General features: G+C 36.1%; 1 protein-coding gene across 1 annotated transcript in view; it reads right to left on the bottom strand.

Moving 5' to 3' along the window:
- SLC36A4 (solute carrier family 36 member 4) overlaps nt 1-22,122 on the bottom strand; it is an 89,523-nt gene that overhangs the window by 30,446 nt on the left and 36,955 nt on the right. Inside the window, 2 exon segments of the mRNA XM_033052216.1 lie at nt 16,444-16,613; nt 21,488-21,657. Of these exon segments, the coding sequence (XP_032908107.1) occupies nt 16,444-16,613; nt 21,488-21,657 (340 nt within the window).

Raw genomic sequence — 22,122 nt, forward strand, 5'->3', positions numbered from 1 at the left:
CAAGCTGACTTTTGCCTAACTTCTTCTAGTTTAGTTCTGAGACTACAGTACACGTTAGCAATCTGTTAAGTTCATATGCACACTGAGCAACCTTTCATTTTGTACAGCAAATTCATATTGCATATAGCTTTTCTATCATAATTAACTTGGGCTATGAGTGTTAGTGTCCTTGTAACTGTACTAGTCACAACTGCACTGTACTTGAATTATACTCATATAATATTAGGCTTAACTAATAAAACCTTGCATCTGTGCAATGTGTTCTGTCTAAGCCGATAGCAAAATTCCATATAAAAAACCCCAAATGACAAACTTAGGGAAAAGTTGTACAGTAATTTCACGATTACAAGCCGCACTGAATATAAGCCGCACTTCCGGAGTGCAACGTTGAGGTCTTTGTCCATATATAAGATGCACCGGACTGTAAGCCGCACTTTCGTTCGCAGCGAGGATCCGTGTGCAACTTTCACAAAGTTGCCAATTAGTAATAGAATCGCAGAATTGCGGAGTTTACTGGCTCGGCCCTGCTCGGGGTGGCCGCCAGGGAGCAGCCCCAGCCCCGCTCGCCGCAGCTGCCAGGAAGCAGGAGAGCGGCGTGCCCGGCCGCCACTGCCGCCGCGCTTGTCGGGGCTGGGCAGCACCACTGCGTTTGCGGGGGGCGAGCGGCGCTGCCGTGCTTGCGGGGCGTGAGCGGTGCTGCTGCGCTTATCAGGGTTGGGCAGCGCTGCTGCGCTTGCAGGTTCTCACTTCCGGGTTTGGAAATTTCCTAAATTTGTTAATATATTGGCCGCTCCAGAGTGTACGCCGCACTTCCGGGTTGGGAGCTAAATTTTCGTCAAAATGGTGCGGCTTGTAATCATGAAATTACTGTAATTGAGATTTTAGCCAAACATATGTATTCTTATGGTCTCTGTTATTGTATCACAATAAAGAAGATGTTCATTATAGAACTTCAGTCTTAATACACTGGATGTTTCTTTAACAAAGTTACATATTGCCAATTTCAGAAGAAACCATCAGGTTATCTGATACTGATGAAAAGCATTTTGTCATTTGCACTAATCCAATTCCATATTTTCTCTTGTAGCTGTTAAAACATTTCTTTCTGACACTCTGTGTGAGTGACCATCTCACATATACTATGTCTCCTGTCCCTTTGTAACTATGAATGTCTTTCACTTCTCTAAAACAAGGATTCATCTTTTCCATTCATGTGTAGGAAACTGCTAGAGATCCCAGATTCCTTCAGAATCTATAAAAACCACACACATGAAGGCTCAGCCGCAAACACTTCACTCAGTGTATTGGCTTGGGATCGGGTCAATGGCTAGGAAGATTTTTCTTTTTTTTTTTAACTAAACATCTAATTAAAATTTTCAGTTATTTGAGCCACTTTTTTACTATATATTGATAAGCATCAGCACTTACAGAGCAGAAAATCCCTACAATTACATTACAGTTTTCAGTTTTCTCACATGAAGGTCACTGGAATGAAATGGAAATGGAGAGATAATTGCAATTTGATCCATAAGACAGAATTACTACCTAATTATACAGCAGGGTAATTAAACTAGACTTAATTGAGATGCTGCAGCATGTCCGCCACCGCCAGCAATGTGCAGTGTTAGCTGGTTTTGACTAGGGTCTCTGCCTTCATTTCTATACTGTGAAGGCACTGTCTCGAAAAGGACTCTGCATTTTATATTGAAATACACTTTTTACAAAAAAAGTATCTCCTTATCAGAAATAAAAAATATTCTCCCATGTCCTGGATTGCAGGAGTACCACACGTGGAGTACTTACAGACAAACTTCAGGAGAGAGCAAATCCCCAGCTAAATAGATGGAGATGCAAACAATACCGTGGAGGACCATAAAGGTTAGGAGTCATTCCCTGGAAGTACATGGAGTGTCTTCAGTACAACACTACAGCAGTACTTGACATTTCAAAATCCAGTTTGAAAACCACCATACATACCCCATGAAAATCCTGGAATGGATGGGATTTGATGGCTTTGATAGCAGAAAGCCTCTGTTTATATGCTTTGGAAAGGAAATCCAATCATATTCCCAACATGAACAATTGAAAAATCAATTGAAATGCGTGTTAGAGGGAAAAAGTTTTGCTTAGTTTTGAATTTTCTGCAGCCTCTTAGAAGGATGAGAAGCTATTGCCTCTATCTATAAAACAAGTTATTGGAAAAAATCACAGAAGTTTAACTACCATTTACACTGCTGTAAAATATTGGTTTCCCACTTATGGAAATCTCAGAACCTGACTGCTACACTTACTAAATGAGATATCCTGTTGCAAAATTAAAGGTCTGAATTTTTTATTCCCAAAAGCTAAGGATTGTGCAATTTGTCTCTTAATTTCCAAATAAACATAGGAGACAACGCAATCAAAATTTGGAACGTAGAAGCACACACAAAAATATTTTTTTTTTCAGAACAACAAAAGATTGGAACCTGTAAAGAAAGAACCTAAATCCATCTGAGATAATCTGTGCATGCATTGACCAGCTTAGCACATAAACTACTAACAGCTATATCAAACTGCCTAGTCTTTCCATCTGTGTGAATGTTTTTGATTGGAACTTCCTCGGGATCTGAAAGAAACATTTCCAGCACCATCAGCACTCATTCCTGGAGGCAATGGGTCTCCATGAAAAACGATGGTATCACCTTTCTCCTGCCATTTAGCTATTTGGCCCTACTTCCCCATGTGTAACCTTTCCTTGCAAAACATGCCTTTCCTGCATGAGCTCTAGAAACTCCCAGATCCCCAGTGGATTGTTTTAAAGCTTCCATCATCCCTCCTCACTGAGTTAGAGGTCAGGCAGACACATCACCTACTCTGCAATGGTGCTGCAGCCAATACCAGCACCCACCACTGGAGAGCAAATAATATCTCACTCCTTTGTGTTAGTTTGTACCGTTACCATTCCACACTGATTAAAAAAGCTGTGATGAAAAACAAATTGCAACCTTCTGAAAAGGCTATGGAATTAAGAAATTAAGGGAACTACAATTTTATACTCAATTACCTGGCATTGTTATTTTAAAAAGCTGCCGTTTAAGAAACTCAATTCCAAATCATGAGCTGTAGTAAATTACTTCATTGTACATACGAGATCAATTGAAGGTCAAAACTAAATTACATTTTAAGTAACTCACTAGTCTTTGAACAAGTCTCAAGATTCTAGTGCAGCTTTAGGATTCAAAAAGTAACTAAGTATAATGAAATTATCAACCCAAAAAAATTCACATTCATCTATAAACAAAGCTTAAACACTCTAATCAATTCTTTGGTTTCAAAATTTAAACAGTATACCATGCTTAAAAGTAATACAGGAGTAAATCAGCACAGAAGAACTTCTATCAAGATGGAGAAAAGCAAAAAAGAGTTAAGTTTTGTTTTCTAAACTTACTGGTAGGTATTAAGGATGGAAGAACTGTTCAAATAAAAAAGCTGAAAATTATGTCCAGTTATATAAATTCTTACACTCTCAATATGCATTATTACCAATAATTCAGTTAATATTTCTGCAAGTGAAATACTCATAAATATTAAAAGTCTTTCTCCTTCAAAATTACTTTTCCCTATGTTTTATTTTAACAGTATTCATGACAGAGTATTTCCAAAAACATTGAATTTTTATATTAGGGAACTGAAATTTTACCTTAGGAAACTATTTCATTTCTGTGAAACTCCAATTTTCTATGGTTCTATGCACATGAAAGAAATTAAATATTTAATACTGTTCTACAGTGTAGAATGAACTTTGTGATGAGAAAATGGCAAAAGAAACTAGGAAATTAGCAATAAAATAGACCTTGAAAGGGCATACAAGCACACTTTCTCAGGCCCTCTGAACACATATAAGTAGCAGTTGAAGTTTTAAATAGCCCAGGCAATACAGAAGACAACAGATGAGTTCCAAATAGAGGACAACAGAAGTTTAAAAGCTTTTTTTAAAAGAACAGGTGTTTTCATGCAGAAAAACAACAGCAATATATAATTATTATTTTTTCATTTCCTGTGGTCCAGTGAATTGCATCAACACCCAGGTAATACTTTCCTAATGTTCAGTATCCCACGCAGGATTTATGTTTTCACAAACAAAGAAGAGTGAAGTGATTCTTTGAAGCAATTACTGACACCTTGTGCATTATCCAACTCTCCAAAATATGCAGTATCCTTCTTTGGTAATACTGTCAACCACTGGCTTCTATTATGTCCCTTCAAGGCCCTCTAATTTCACAGTTACCTGAAATGCATCAGAGAAAACATGATACCATGACTTTCCTTATTCAGCAAAGGAATTGACACCAGCAAGGGATGTATTTTACAGACTCTGTCCATAAGCATATGTATCAGGACTCTGTTACTTGCAGATTTTTTAAAGTCAGTTTTAAAATTTCACTTTAACGTCATATACCACCTTTGCAGAAGTTCTGCCACCAGACACTGGCTTGCAGCAGAGCTGCACTCTGAATTGTGAAGAATAAAGAAGCAGAACAAACCTCTCAGCTGATTTTCCTCAAAATATTTCCTGCATCATCTACATGCCCAATAGCTGGGAATTTCTCAATGAAGTGACTAAGCTACAACCCCCTCAGTGAGTAAAATACAGTATTAACTTATTTGTGCCAGTATTTTACTATTTACAATATTTTCCTTAACTTTTAATATCCAGTCTGGTAGCCACTGCCCAATATCCATTAATGCTGTACCATTTTAAAGAATAACAAATTTGTGGAATGAGAGAGGTATGCTAAATTGCCTTTGGTTGAAAAAAAGAAAATAAAATCTATGGGTCATTCCTTCACATGACAGTGATGAAACTGAAATCACATGGGGTTTTGTTCATGACTTCAAGTACATTTTATGTCTTCACTCCCTATTATCTAAATTCTTTTTTTTTCCTCTTTTATACATACATGATACTAGTACATGCACCATCCAAATTCTCTAGTCTCAGATAAAAATATTGTTAGAACCATCTAGCAAGTGGTCTTCTTTAAATTTATTGATATAAATATAATATAAATATAAATACAATAGATATTTTAAGCAAGTCACAGAAAAGTGGGCTGCAGGTAGGAAAAATACATTTACTAGAAGAGAAATGCAGAAAGTGCCTCAGTGCTTTAGTGCCTGAAAAGCTGCTGTGTGACTCCTCACACATCAAGGAAAAAGGCCACCTAGGATTTTAGCTATTATGTATGTTTTTTGATCCCAGCTATTATTTTGGGGATTTCTAGTCTTACTCCATACATTACAGCCAATAGTATAAGGAATGCTCACCTACTCTCTACTGCTGTGTGAGACTCAATGAACCTGACTTTATACTGGAGTGGTTAGGGTCTGCTTCATAAATTTTCTCTCACTAATGTTTTGTGATCTGCACAAGAAATACACAGGCATATATCTGAATATACATAATAGTCCATATTGCTGCAAAATGGATTTTGCATTTTTTTTTCCTGTGATACTATTAGAGAAAATTATTTTGATTCTCAGCTTGTGGGATAACTTTATAGCTGTACATAAAACAGCAGGCAACTTTATGGAAATCCTAAGCCTTACCAACACACAGAACAGCAAATATTAATGATATCCTACATTGAAATTCCTTCTTCAGTCTTCTCTAAAGCTTCAAAAGATGTTCAGCATGTCTAGTGTTTGCAAATACAACACACAGAAAACCAGCCTTAGATGAACTATCCTGAAAATAATGATACCAGTTTTTCTAGGATCTTCATTTGCAAAGTGTAGCTATTCCAAGTGACAGAGCTGAATAAATAAGTTACAAAAAAAAGTTAGCCATAATTACTTTTTTCCCTTTTATCTGTCGCTGTTACCTTCAATAACAAATAGAAATAAAACCTTGTCTGCCTAAGGATGCAACTTGATATTATGTTCCATGTGCTGGCAATTGGGAGGGGCAATATTCAGCACTGAGAATTGATTTTGAACTTGCTCCATGAACTTGCTCTGCATTCATGGCTTTTAGATTTAAGCTGGAAAATCAAGAACCACAGGACCCAAGATGCATTTCAGCAAACTTCTCATGCTTTTTATTATACACAGTCCTTTGTTGCAAACTAGTTGAAGACTGATTATCTTTGTTGAATTTAAAATGTTACCCTGCACTTTGGTAACCAAATCAGTAAGTCTGTATGCTTGCTTTATATTTTGCTATCAAGCACTTTGTTTGTATTTAATCATAGCAATTATTTCTATTGTGCTTACTCCCTGTAATTTTATGTTATATAGAATGACAGTTATTTGAGCTAAAACAATTGCTCACAATAATGTGTGTGTTTATTTTTATTGTGATTATTGTCATTCCAGCTCTCTCATGGCAAGAGCAGAGCATTCTAAGTTATGCATATACACCACTTAATAACTAAGCTGTTCTTTTCCTTGGGGTTCAACCACCTACTGAAGAAAATACAAAACACAACAACTATGCACAGGAGGATAAAGTAAATGAAAATAATAAGTTATCTTCTTACCCCTCTGATAATTGCCAATGAAGTTTGTAAGAGTAACACGGGAAAATAGCTAATGTATTATTTATCTTTGCATTGAACTATCAGATATATTTTTTTTTTCTTTCGACAAGGAATGGCTTTTAAAGACTATATATTTACCAGCATGCATTAGTAAGAAACTAACTCCCCCAGAGCTGAATATGGGCTGAAGTCAGAGAACACTGCTTTTTCTTCACATACTCTCTCACTCCAGTACATCCTTGCCAAAATACAGAGTCCAGATCTGCACTAACACTTAAACCATAGAAAGCCAAGATTTATATGGCAGCAAAATTATGCCCTTTTTCTTGCTTTCTGACAATTTCACTCGCCTTTTTGTTGCCAGTGGATACTGAGTTCGTGGCTTCAGAAATCTCTGGACAATGACTTCAAGATCCCTTCCTGACTTTTAATGTGTACTTCTAAGTCCAGCACTATTGTAAGCACAATTTAAACTATTTTCCCCTTGATGGATAAGAGAGATATGGCACCTTCCAGGACCTAAAACAGGCTTACAAGAAAGCTGGACAGGGACTTCTCTCAAGACACCTGGAGTGACAGAACAAGTGGTAATGGTTTTCAACTAAAACAAGGTAGATTTAGATTACATATCAGGAAGAAATTCTTCAAGAGGGTAATGAAGCACGGGAAGAAGTCACCCAGAGAAGCTGTGAATGTCCTATCTCTGGAAGTGTTCAAGGTCACACTGGACATGGCTTCGAGCAACTTGGTCTAGTGCAAGGTGTCCCTGCTCACTGCAGGAAGGTTGGAACTGAATGATCCGTAAGGACCCTTCCAACCCAAACAGATGTGAAAGAGATTGTATGAATGTTAGTATTCTTTTTATATTGGGTATAAAAAAATTATCTGAAACATGAAGCATTGGAAAATGCCTCCTAACATCAGTCTTTTTAGTTTATGAAAGAGTACACCAACTGCAAGTTAATTATGGCCTGCTTGTACTAACATGTGGAACAAAATATGTGTAAGAAAGGAGCCTTAAAACTAGCAGACAAAAGAAAGGTACCTAAAAGCTGCAGCTTGATAAATGCAACACAGTAAAAGCCAAATTTTAAATACACAGATAAAAGGATAGTAACTTACTGGATTCATCTTTACAATCAAGATGGATATGCCCAACACTTCAGGTACGTTTCTCTGCTTTGAAGCAGACATCACCAGGGTTACAAGGGACAGTAGTTCCTTTCAGCAATTAAAAAAAATACAAAGAATTGTGTCTACAGCAGTGACTCAGGGAAATGTACCTGGGATGACCCAAAACACAAGGTATTCCACTTACTTTTCTCCTGCTGAATAAATGTTAACGCTGCCAAATAATTCACAGTTTCTCCTAATTCCAAGCAGACTCTTGTATCCTCAGAAGGCAGGTTAATTTATCACTACTCCACAGTTTATTTGGCACAAAGATGAATGCAAATTATATCTTGGATATCCAGCTGAGCAGAGCCACAAAAATGAATAACTTAATTTTCATTCATGATACTTTAACTTTTCCTTAACTTCAGCTAGTTGCCTTGCAATTTCTTTCTAGCCCATTAAATATTATTTTGACTTGAATTTGTTAAAAATCAGCTAACTGTACAGACAGGACTTTAATTAACTCAGTGAAGTCCAAAATTACTACACCTTTTCCTCAAAAGTAATAAATATAGAATTTGTGCTTCTGTAATCAAAAATTGTTCATGTCTCTGAGCTGCATCCGAATTCTATTGGACACTTCCACAAAATAACTTCTAAGATGGCCACCTTGAAACAGGATCAAAATGTGAAATCACACTGCACATAGACTTCACATGTATAATCAACTGAGCAGTAAATTCTTCTAGCCTAGTCTATATGCTTAAGTATCAGGTCTTAAAATTAAACGCCTGCCATACTCTCAGTGGTGCACTTTGCAGAAGCATTTGCAATCATTTTGCCTTTCAGCAAGAAATATAGTGTGTAGCTATCAAATAGGGATAATTAAAGTAAACATAAACCACATAATTGCAGCTTCCTTCAACCATTTAGACTTTAGATCTGGAATACATCATGTCAAGCTGATTACTTGTCACATAATCAAATGGCTCATTTGATGCATTTACACTGATAATCCTCTGGCTTCTTGTCTGGTATCATAGATTAATTATGTCCAAGAATTAAAGTACAAAATAAAGGGAAAGGTATAGAAATAAAAATGGAAAAATAAATGCAGCAAAGTTACAAAATATAAAATTTATGGTCACTGAATAAGTAGTGGATAAACACAGAACACGAGAGTGAGTGGCTTTTCAAAAAAAGAGCAAAATGGGAGGTTGAAATCTGAAAGGTCACAGAAGATGCAACCAGCAAGATCACAGTGAGGTACCAGTGAGGAGAGTAAAAAAGCAAGAACAAACATATGGCATCTGATCTTAGTCTAGCAAAGACACAGCCAGTTGTGGGGGGATAATGTTGATGGAATAATTATATACACCTAATTCCTTTGGAGACCTGACTTTGAACCAAAGAGTCTTCAAGAAGGAGGTTCACACCAGTTTAGTAGGACAGCAACATGATTCAAGGTATCTTTTACTGAAGAAAGAACTATAGCTGAGATAACCTTACCACAACACCCCATATTAAATAAGAACATCATTCAAACTCAAAGAAGAAGCTACAGAATTTTTGACATCAAAACAACATTACTGTGACAGCAGAAGAGCTTTATCAGTGAGCATTACTGCAAGTCAAAACACAGTACGTTCCATTGCTTGCAGAATGAAAAAAATACACAAAATAGTTAAACAGAGAACAGAGGTGTTGTGCTGATTAGTGAGGGCAATCTGCTCTTTTCTGATTGAGTGCTAGAACTAGCATGATGAAGAATATGGAATTATTATATTGTGGGATAAAGAAAACCAAAGACGAGAGAAGATATTCTACATTTGTAAGCAGTAAGATGTTAATTTGACTCACATATAAAAAAATACTGTAAAGGTATTCCACTTTCTCCCCCTATCCCCTAAACTCTAGAAAACAACTTTTCTGTTTGTGCCAGGACAAAGGTCTGGGGCCACAGTGCAAGTCAGCTCTAGGAAAACTTCCACGTTTAAAAAAAATCTAGACAGAATAAGGTTTGCAGGATACAACAGGAAGCAACAAATCACTGAATCTTTGAACATGATGTTGAAAACAAAAGGATTAAAAAGTGAATGGGATGTCATTTGTGCTCCAGGTTCCTTAGATTTTCTGTATCAGTAAATTAATGCTGCTCATTATCACAACATCTACACTGAGGGACCTTATCAAGTTAAAACGTACGGATTAATATTCAACACTACTCAACTCAGATTAATCAACTAAGCAAAGCACGGCACGCTATTATTTTTGGTATGTCCATGAACTCAACACACTTTTCAATTCTGTATTGTTGCACATCAAAAGGGCGGAAGGAAGACATATGCCTATGTCCTGGAAAAAATAGGGAGATTTTTAAAACGCTAAGCACCATTATATATTTCCTCTTAACTGTGCACTAAGAAACTGATGTTTTTCCATCTGCTGAATCCTTTACTTCCCCCTTAGGAAACTCTGGATCTTAAAGGAAAATTCAAGTCTATGAAGCACTGAATAGATGTAAAATGCATAAGGGGTACTTACAAAAATAGCTGCTCCACTCAATAAGCATGACAGAAAATCACTGGCTCGTGTATGACATTTAAGAAGAAACCTAATAAATGGCCTTTTCTTCTAAGTCAGTTCATGCATAGAAATATAATGGGCTAAAATAATGGAGAAACACAAATTCATGAATAATTGAAATATTTCAAATAAAGTACATTTTCTATGAGCTAGGGAATATAAATATATATATTTGTTATTTGGACAAAGAATTTTCACATCACCACTTTAGTATATTTTTAAGCAAACAGATAGAAAATATAGACAGGAGCTAAAAAATAAAAGCAGGCCTGATTAGTTTTAAAGTTATTGTTCTTCATTTGTTCTGTAAATTATGGAACAAATGTCTCAGAACGAAAACCTAGCCTGTTTCATGACAAGCTCTAAATTACTTTTTAATTTTATTATTACAAATCTTTCAAAATTTTCCATTTTTCACCTTAATCACAAATCACAGAATCACAGAGTCACAGATTGGGTAAGGTTGGAAAGGACAACAGGGGGTCATTTGATCCTCCCTGTGCAAGCAGGGCCATCCCAGAGCACATAGCACAGGATGGTGTGCAGATAGATGTTGAATATATCCAGTGCCCAATGTTCAAGCCCGCAGGTTTTTCTCTTTCCCATAAATTTTTTTTGGAAAAAAAAAAAGCACTCCAAAATCTGAAGTACAAAATCAAAATTTATTCAGAATTCTAACACCCGAACAGAAGTCCAACATGCACCAAAGTAATTAAAAAATCACCAAACATATAAAGAAGGACCTTTTATAGCTTTTCAAGAATTTACTTTACAACCTGAACTTTCCATATGCAGCTTTAAAAATATAAAACTTCGCAACCACGAATGCTAACATTAGACCATTCTGCTAAACCCTACAGTTTTATTTGGAAAATGTATTCATACATTAATGTCTCTAGAACAATAAGCAATAAGAAACACTTGTAGCACCAATAAATATACCATAACATTTAATCATTAATCATAAACCAGAGATACCTGGTATCCATATATAAAAATTGGGTAAAAAAAAAGTTAGTATTCGCACTGTTAAAAAGAACGTAAGTTACTATACGTCGATAAATTGATGCCTACACCAATGGCAACACATAAGATATAACAATTCATAACAGCACATCAATAGAAAGGACTCATAATAGGATATATTAACCCTGAAATTAAGAGATTTATTCTTCTTGCAAAGATACTCAAAAAGGTTGAAAAAATCAGATTTCACATATCTATTTCTCATGCCCAAGCACATGTCAAAAAAACATGCAATGATCATCTTTCAACTTAAAATCACAGTACAGGATCTTCTACTTGGAAGCAATAATTATTCTCACCAGCTCCCCATATCCAAAAAAGCGTCAGATAAAACCCCAAAATACAGTGTGGAAAAATTAACTGAATTAATAAAATATTTGATTTTGTTCCTTTGTCAATTCGTATTATTTTGTGTTAGAGCCTACTTCGATGCACCTGTTAGCAGTCAACACAAATATTTTATATCCCATCTGGAATTTTCTTAAATCACTAATCTAACTATTCCATTTTACTCTCATTAATATTACTCTTTGAAATGAACAAACTCTTATTAAAAAAAAATCTGTGTCTAATGACTGATACATAAGCCTCTTCTATATAGATAATTATCACTTTATCCTAAGAGCATGCATTAAGATCTAACAGATCTTAAAACTCCTTCATATTACCTCTCCTGCACCTACTCTAAGTCACAATGTCAATAAAGAGTGTAAGACATCTGGTAAACATCATCTTATCTTGTGTCTAATTGGTCAGCATAGGGAACTGTTCTTCCCTAAAACCAGGTTCAGTTAAAATAGGGAAATAGTTATAAACATAACTAATAAGCTCAACTGAATAATGCATTTATTGTCCTCGTGGTAAAATTACACACTAAGCTCAGACTTAATGGCAAACAGCTCAGTAACAGCTCGGTTCATGCTCAGCTGGATCAGCCCTTCAATTACATTTCTTTCATTTCAAGGTAATAATCAAAACAGCTGTCAATTTAAGTGATATCTCTACATCCACATGCAAATGCAGTATTTCTTAATTTTCCTTTTAACAGGGGAACTATGGCTGCAGGAACACAGCCCTTAATTAAGCTATTTAAAAAAATAATATTCTAAACTTCTTGTGTGGATGAAAGATACTATTAATGCTCAACACTAGTTTTCTCCATTATATTTGCTGATATTCTTCAGCCACTTTTACCAATTCATAAAATATTCTTTCATTACTATCTTTAATAAATCAAACACAAGATATTCTTTAAAAATGAAAGTAATGCTAGAATTTTTCTTTTCTATTTTATTCCCTTACTTCTTCATGGATTTGCTGCCACCTTTTCAGATAAAATATTTTCTCAATACTACCTTTTATTCCCCCATACTTCTTCCAACACATCCAGCAAGCAGATTTAATTTCAGTGTCCTTCAGTCAGAAGACATGAGGAGGCCCTTGCTAGACAGTGAGATATTTACATTTTCATTCTAGTGGAAACTTATATTCTTGCCCCATCCTAAATTTTTTACCACTATTCCTATTGTGAGGCATCAGAACTGAATATGTCTGATGCCATTTAGCATCAACCTGACTAAAGTTTGGCTGTTCTCCAAGTTCTCAGCATATTTTGAAGCTATTAATACATGAGAATCAATTGCTTAAGTTGAACAAAACCTCTCCAAGTTCTCCCCTTCCAGAACCACCATGATCTCAGTACCAAGTAAGCAAGAGAGAGTAAGGAACACTCATGATGTCACAGCAGCTTATTTCAAGCAATGGGCATAACAGAAGTGATTTGAGTAAAAAGGGTTTTTTTTCCTTGTTCTCCCAGACAAACTGACCTCTGGAAAGACAAAACTTACAGCTTTCTATATAACAATATTAAATGATCTTTTAAAAATTCATCCAGGATGGTCCAGTTCCTTCAGAAGCAAACTAAAAAAGCTTCACACTTTAACAGTTAATCCCAATTTTCTGGACATACAATCCTATCATGCAACAGGCTTGGCTAAGGGCTGAACCTTGGGCATGATGCCCAACCTTCACTTAAATAGATGCAGCAAACACAGATCCAAACTATATTTGTGATGTGTTTTAAATATGTAAAATTGGGGTACATACTTTCAACATTATAAATATTTCAAAGCACTGAGGTTATCTGACATTCAAATACTGCAAATGCCAAGGCAGTATCCACACAAAATTGCACCTGCGTATCTCTTCTAGTGCTTTCCAAATCCCATGTGGACTCTTGCCCTATTCCTTCTAGTTTTGTGTGTTCCTAATTTCTAACTTAGCCCACCACAGTGATGCTTAGCCCAACTTTCAATTCTATTTCTGCCTAGCCAGCTAGACATCCAGCTCCCACCTCCTTTCAGCATCCACCAAACCCAGTCTCCAGCTCTAAGCTGGGCTCTCAACACAGAGCTCAGCCCTCCAGTCAGCGCACCAGGTGCTCACCTGAGCTTGTAAAACAATGGTTTGTGTCAGGATTTATAAAGTATGGTGGGATCTTCCAACTTGCTACACCATATAGAGTGAAATCCAAGCAAAGATGAAGAGATGTTTGTCTCTTGCAAATGAAATAGGAAAAAGCAGAGGAAGCAGAATATGGACAGCTAAAAATGCAAGATTCCTGTGATCATTCTTCTGCAATGCTAAGTGTCCAAAAGTGAGCAAGTAATGAAAAGCCCTAAGCAACACAGATGGTTTTTGGGTGTGTTACATCTCCAGTCATTTGTCAAGTCCTTACTTAAAACAAACCTTATCAGACCAGAAAAAAATGACAAAAAAAAATAAGACTCCTGGGTCTGCTTCTTCCAGAAAGTTTCTCATCTACTCCAACAATAAAACAATGACATAATGAGTCATGCAAAAGCCCCAAGAATTAGTAATAAGTGGTTTTTCGTGTCTTCTCTTAAAAAGCTTATGTGTTACTAGCAACACAGCTGAATTTCTCTTCTCAAAGAATTATTTTCAAGCAAGCAGATTCCCCTTAATCAGTGTATGACCTCTGAATGGCCCAGACATTACAACATACTCCGTCACTGATATCAAAACCATTTAATTTCTAAAATTCAATTTAGAAGGTTTTGGATTTTTACTTTCTATTTGATAAACACTTTCTGAATCATTTTAGGAACCATGTTCTGCAATCAGACACAAGGCAGTTTAGTAAAAAGTGACGCTATTTAAATTAATTCTGTTTAAAACCAGTGCTTCAATGAAAAACGATAAACAGAAGATGAATGCAAGCATGGCAGCTTACACAATTGTCGGTGAAAAAGTATTACAGCTATTGTATGCATACAAGTTGCAGAAACCTCTTGGGAAAAACCTGAAATGCCATTAGGATAATACAACACATCACACAACAGCCTGGAAAACATCAAACCTTTAAGAGCAAACTTTTAACGTTACTTTTTTGTGCCTTGCAGCAAACAATTTAATATGCTCAAATATCCCAGTAACACCCATAACACTTCAGCAGTTCCATTTTACAGATTCATACCACAGGTTAAGTTGCAACGGCATACACCAGGTACAATTATACTATCTACATTTTTTTCTGACATAAAGATACAGCATTCTAATGTTCATCTTTATATATATAGCTATTTTTTAATATATATGTATTTTTGCATATATATATAGCTAATTTCCTTTCTTTTTCTACTTTCTTTTCTTGGAGATTGTTTCACAGTTTCCCCTTTTCAGAAATTATCCACAAATTACAAAGGTCAGTGATAAAGTTAAGAAAAAAACCTATGGCTGAATATTATGTAGTCATTTATCATTTTCCCCAGTCAATCGGGGAAATGTGCCTTTAAGCCTGTTCACCACTGGCTCCTCTCATCAGACACATACATGAAACTATCTTTCACTTATAAATCCCTGAAGCCTTTGGTTGCAAGCAACCTTATACACATCTATCATCAATCTTAAAATCTTAATGCCTTGATCACTTGAAATAGAACACAGGCTATATGATGTGTCAGGAGATACGTACTTCATCATTCAAGAAAAAACTGGGTTTTATTATTTTAATTTCACAAAGCAAATGTATTTTCAAAGCAGCAAGTTATTAGATTGATGGTATTTCCCTTTGCTTACTGTAGTAATTAAATTACACTGACATGAAACTGTTTTTCCCAACAGGCTTGACCTTAAGAAGGTGTCACTGGATGTTAGTTTTCTTTGACAACAATTCTTAGGTGTCATCCAGCACATTAGCTACTGCATTCATCAAGGGAATGAAGACAACAAACCAAAAATCATCTCTTTCATCAATACTTTCCCCTAAAACTCAAGGTTTACCTTTTTTTGCTTATTTATCAGTTTTGATTGTTTTTAAGGTATTAGCAGCTCATTTCAATAAAAATGGCCAAGTAAAGAAGTCAGCTTTGTTCTATAAATAACTTTTTATAATGTCTTTGAGAAAAGGTTGCTATGTTATTGAGCACTTTGGCTAGGAGCTGTAAAGGCAAAGCTGAACTTTCCCTCACAGTTCATTATCTTCAGGAGTATTGATTTATAGATGAGACTACACTCACCATCCAATGTCAGTTCTGCTGACTCCTGCTAGTAGATCTCAATCAGCTGTGAAAAAGCAGGGGTACAGCAGGAGGGATGGGAAGATTAGGGGACAAGCAAGACAAACAACAGGAGCAACACGGAGTGAAAGTAGAGATGCAAAACTACTTTGGAACATTATTACCTACAGTAAGTGGCACTTCATGAACTCCGTGACCAAGCATCTATATTTGCCAATGCTTCTTTATGGATACAGAGCCAACAACCCTTTAGGCTTAATCCTCAGATCAACAAAACAGAGAAACAATTTCTCCATGACAAGCATGTACTGAAGATCACATAGATAAATGCTGACAAATCTCAGCAATGTGTGTCTCACTTAAAAAATGTTATTTGAAAAAGGTTTATTTTCCTGTAGGTAGCTTCAGGGTATTACCAGCAAAAGATATTGTTGTCAAATAATTGGTCACACCTACTAAAACAAATGTGGTTAAAATACAAATACAACATTAGTTTCACTTGTTCATAAAAGTCAAAATATAGTGAAGTATTGAAACAAAATTTCAAGTTTGCTAGCATCTGGAAAAATAAACAACAAAACATATATTTAAATAAGCAGGTCCCAACAAAATGTAATAGCAAATTTTTTAATGGATGTTGTGCACATACTTACAGGTTGAGCAGACTAATAGTGCTCTTGCCAAAAGCTCACTGAGTAACTTCCACTTCTGCCTCACTCTGGAGGTGACAACTGGAATGAGAATCTCTGCAGGGACGTAGAACTGAATCGAATATGTCACAAAAATCCCAAAGGAGTACAGAATTTTTACAGACTGATACAACCTGTTGAAAACATTTAGTCATGTAAGTATGTAAGTTGCAAATTCTTCATTAAAAATTACCTGATAATGGCTAATATATATATATATATATTTAAAAAAAAAAATTCCCCTGGTGAACATGAATATCATATTTTCACTGCCTAAAAAATTGCAAAACATAAGCCAACTAGAGTAAGTCTTCCAATAAAGTTCTGACATCTTTACCTCTTTTACTTGTGACTGAGTAAACAAATGACTAAGAGCTATCCATGCCTCCAACAGTTTTAAATTTAGATATATTTTTAATTTGTGCTGCACTTGTTATTGCTTGCAGCAAACTGACAGAAATTATGAGTCTCTTTGTATGATTTTCTCTCTATGGACATTATAATAATTATGGGTGAGGACTCGGTTCAATTGCCATGGGGTGTTGTGTGTTCACAAATGGGAAAGAAAATATTTCTCATAAACAACCTGTTTTAACAGAAGATTATGCCAAGCAGACCAAGCACTGAAAACATTGGGTTTTGCTTCAGTTCCTTAAAAAGATGTTCAACTGAAGAAAAGCCAACATGCACAAGTAAGAAAATAAAAAAAAAGCAGCAAGAGTAGGGAACAACAAATAGAACTTTGATCTTTGTAGCTCTCAAAGCCTTGCAGGGGTCACTTAAAGCATTCTGTCTCAGAGTATCACAGTCTGTATCTGCATTAGTAAAAAAAAATCCAGCCAGGGTTGTTTTTGGCCCCTTATCCTGTGGCCAAATGGCATGGTATGGCAAAAATTGTATCTCTACAGCTCAGCTCTTTTCTACCATACTTTCTATGATTCTATGATATGAGGAAAAGAAAAGTAAGCTTCAACCAAAAATACATTTTGACTAATAGGTCTTAAATTATCTGTATCAAAGGTTTGGCCATCACTGCACACAACTCAGGGAATCTCCAAAAGCACATTCAAATGGACAAATAGAAAAACTATTACATTGATTTATCTGTTGACATAATGGTGTAGCTAGTTTAGAAGCTGCTGCTTTTGTGACACACATCATTTTGACTGCTGAGCAGCTTTTAGAAACTTAGAGGAAACCAGAGCTCTGCAAGACTGTCCTTATTCCAGAAGCTTAGATAGATTTTAGCTGGGTAAATTTTAGCTGACCAGATACTCAGAATTCCCCTCTACTCCTCAGGCTTCAGACTACCCCAAGCCTTTACAAAAGTAATTTCTAAAATATATTCAAAAACAGGATTCAAAACTTTAAACACAAGTAGTTCAAAGTAAGCAACTCCATTACACTATTTTTCTGCAGCTCTATGAGGATTAAAACTTTCCAAATTAAAAAAAAAAATTATATTACTGAGGTGATTTTACTAGCAATTTAATATTATACTCCAATCAGAAAAAGATGACTCCTTAGGCTACCCTTTAATAAAAATCTAAATCATTCATATGTGCTAAACCTCTTCTCAATTCTACATTTCAGATTTCATTACGCCCATTTTAAGGGTGGAAATATTGGCAAGTAGTGAAACAAAACTTGCAGAACAACACAGCTAGACCAAACCGAGCAATAACTATGCAAAGCTTTCACTTCAACTAGTCCCACGTGAAGTCTTGTCAAACTTCAATACACCAATGTTGGTATGGTCATTAATCTTTGCGATTCAGTAAGGGAACTGTTGCACAAAGACTTACATCTTAACAAAGAACAGATGGTGGAAAGAACTTTCATATTCAGCATCAAGAAGACAAGATCCCAAATCAGAACAAAGAAGTAATTTTTTACAATGAGGGTAGTGAAGTTGTGGATGCCCCATTCCTGGAAGTGTTCACGGCTAGGTTGGATAGAGCTTGGAGAAACCTGCTCTTGAGAAACCTGGTCTTGTGAAACATTTCTCTGCTCATGGCACAGGGATCAGAACAATCTTTAAAGGTCCTCTCCAACCCAAACCATTTTATGAACCTATGAGACCTAAACCAAGGACACTAACAAGTACTAAAGCAGAATTTTCTATAATTAACACCTGCAAATGCTGAAAACTACTCTTTAAGTCCATTTTCAACATATTCTAAGTAATATATTATGCTGAGTGACAATTTGTACTTCCAAACACCATCTGAAATAGAACACTACCAAGTCATTTATCCAAAAGCACTAATCTAGCAGGAATTTTTTAAGAATACAAGCAGTCCTCTATTTAAATTAAACTTAAGAACTTAACCGTCTAGGGCTTGCCTTCCAGTCAATTCATCTGTGAGGACATCAAATAAAACTCAGAAAGCAGCAGAATTTAAATTTAATTTTCTTTATCAGGAAAGGCTTATTCTTGAGACAGGGGTTGTCCAGCTGGAATTAAACACATAAGCCAAGTCTCACTGCTTGGATACATTCCAGGCTCTTTCGCCTGACTGTCTTTTTTTAAAAAAATTCCTCCACTCCCTGCAGTTTCTCTAGTTCAAACTGGCAACTTACTGGCTTTTTATGTGAGGACCAAACAGCAAAATACTGTCCTACAGTTCACTGGAAATTTATTTTGCTAGCCCAGTTAATTGCCACCATTTATCCCTCAGTACTGTACCAGGTAGACCCACAATCCTGCACAGCAACAGCATCGTACATCACAATCCCTGAGCACACCACTGAGCTGCTTCTCCTAATTTTGTTTGGTGCTCTGGGGTACTCTCCAGGCCAAGACAAAAACAGATACTTTGTTAACTGTGGATATGTGCCCTGAGTAGCTTGGAGGTTATTACACTTATAATGCCAATTTCCAGCCCTATAGAGCACCAGTTTCCATCTCTTTTATTATCTGTTTCCTTGCATTAGGCCTGCAAAGCCATCAGGACAAATATCATCATCATCACATCTGCACTGTAGCCAGGAGCTATTTGAAAACTCGTATGTGAACAGCTCTGTTAGACAGCAGGGATGCAGAATAAAGTTCATTCTGTTGCTTGCATGAGTACAATAAAAAGCAACAGTGAGTAGCAACCTTAGCTTATTCCACATTCCTCTCACTCCTTGTTTTTTAACAGCACCTCTCTTAAGGCACAAATAAACCCAAAGCTACCATTTAAAACAAGCTTTTCACTAATCTTATAAACAAGGACTGCCATGTTATATTAGAAATAGAAGTATTTTTCTTTTCAGCTGCATCACATAGAATAGATATAGTAAACATTTGCAGACTTCTGGGATTTTTTTTAAATGTCAGAGAATCACAGAGTGGTTTGGGTTGAAAGGAACCTCGAAGATGATCCAGCTCTCAATCCACTCTCTGCCCAGCCTGTACCTGTGCTAGGGATTGCCCTGCAAAAAGAAGGAAGGGAGGGAGGAAGGGAGAGAGAGAAAAAGAAAGAAGGAAAGAATGAAGGAAAGAAGGAAAGAAGGAAAGAAAGAGAGAAAGAAAGAGAGAAGGAAAGAAGGAAAGAATGAAGGAAAGAAGGAAAGAAGGAAAGAAAGAGAGAAAGAAAGAGAGAAGGAAAGAAGGAAAGAAAGAGAGAAAGAAAGAAAGAGAGAAAGAAAGAAAGAAAGAGAGAGAAAGAAAGAAAGAAAGAAAGAAAGAAAGAAAGAAAGAAAGAAAGAAAGACAGAAAGAAAGAAAGAAAGAAAGAAAGAAAGAAAGAAAGAAAGAAAGAAAGAAAGAAAGAAAGAAAGAAAGAAAGAAAGAAAGATCCCACAAAATGAAAAAAAATATTAAGGCCCAAATCTCAGTTGTTACAACACCAGTATAAACAAAGCAAGCAAACAAGCAGTAAGAAATAGATGAAAGTTCTAGGAATGAAAAAAACATTCATCCTTCAAGACACATTTTTTACAGTTTCATGTATTAAACATTGGAATCAGTCAGGCAATTAAACAAAACTTCTTAAGAATATTAAAAATGCATAGTTCACATTGACTCCAAGGAATGAAAAGGAAGAAAAGACAGTGAAAAAGTAGCACTTAAAAATTAAGAACATTCTTTACACGTGTTCTCCTCTTTTTCAAAGAATAAGAATGTCAGCATTCAGTCCGTCAAAGCAGGGGTATTTTTCCCCCCATAATTTGAGATTTTACTACTTTAATAACCTACTACAACAGACATTTAACAAGTAGATGAATGTATATAACCTGTAAGACATTATTTGATCAGAATGAAAACATTAAAATACTTTTCAGTTTTAGCACTTTTGCACTGCTGATAATTTTCGTACAATTTAGTGATTTTGCACTACCAATAATTTAGTACAACTTTAGTACTTTTGTCTGATAGGCCTAAAAAAATTAATTACATTAGAGAAAAGTTAGAGTACATCCATCCACAGACAGATACGAGTAATACAGCAGATGAAATCATCTTCAGTGTATCTTCAGCATGTGACATGTTCAGCCCTCATAGCATTTAAAAAAAAATCCAAGTAAAAATTGCAGTATCCTTGAGACACTGGCGAACATAAGCTTAATTCTCCTGATAGGAAGTCATCACATACACCATCCATGGACTTGCACTTGAACTACAAACCTGTTCATCTTTGATGTCTTCTATTCCATTTGTTCACCTGCTAAACTCAGTGACTACACTAAAAAAGGGTACTATATTACCAGGATATCCAAGGCAAAGATAGTTTGTTTCAGAACTGCCTGCCAGGCAGTTGCAAACTGCCTATTCCTTCCTTCAACAGCCCTGGAACCAGGTCCTTCTAGAGATGGAATGGCTTGTAATACCATTGTTCAGTTTCCAATGCAAGTCCTTCTAACATGGCAGAAATCACTGGCTAGAACCACAGCTCTACTGTATTAATGTATTCTACTAATACATCAAAAGTCTGAGCACCCTGATGGCACTGAGGCATGGAACAACCTTTGCAACATTTCTGCCTTCTAGGTTACTGCTTTGAAATCACAGAGGCACTTACCACTGATCCTGTGGCAGGTTTAAAGTTATGCTGCCTTTGACTTCGTCCCCAAAGCGCAGATACCCCAGGGTGGCCAGTGAGATGTACAATGCCATGACTATTCCCATCCCAATGTTCAAGGCCAGGGGGAAACGCGTGGTGTCCTTCATTCTGTTTTCCAATGGCAGTACCTGGAAGTCCAGGGAGAATCAATCACATTTTATGTTCTCAGTGTAAAACTGCCTCCCCTCTTTCAATGTCAACTTTCAAAATTTAGGTGATTTTATAAAAAAGTAAGATTATTCTACAATAATGTTTTATCGCCTGGATGGTCACAATGTTTTATGTACCCAATAGAAATACTGTTATTGAAAAGTACGTATTTTGGTTGAAAAAAGGCATCAGTGTGGAATGATAAAGCAATATTTATAGGTTAGAAAAACCGTCAAGAGAAACTTAAGGTGTTCAGATGAAAATGCATAAGTAATGAGAGTAGCATGAATTATTTTGTAACAAAGTTTTTCAGAATCCGAGGAAATTTGTCTTATTCCTGTCAGGTACGCCAGCACTATCAGCCTCCATCACAGACAAACCTACTGACACAAGCTCAGCCTCAGCATTCAGCCTCAGCCCTCCCAGCAGGGAATCTGGAGTCC

Source organism: Catharus ustulatus, chromosome 2 (assembly GCF_009819885.2).
Source record: "Catharus ustulatus isolate bCatUst1 chromosome 2, bCatUst1.pri.v2, whole genome shotgun sequence".
NCBI lineage: Eukaryota > Metazoa > Chordata > Aves > Passeriformes > Turdidae > Catharus > Catharus ustulatus.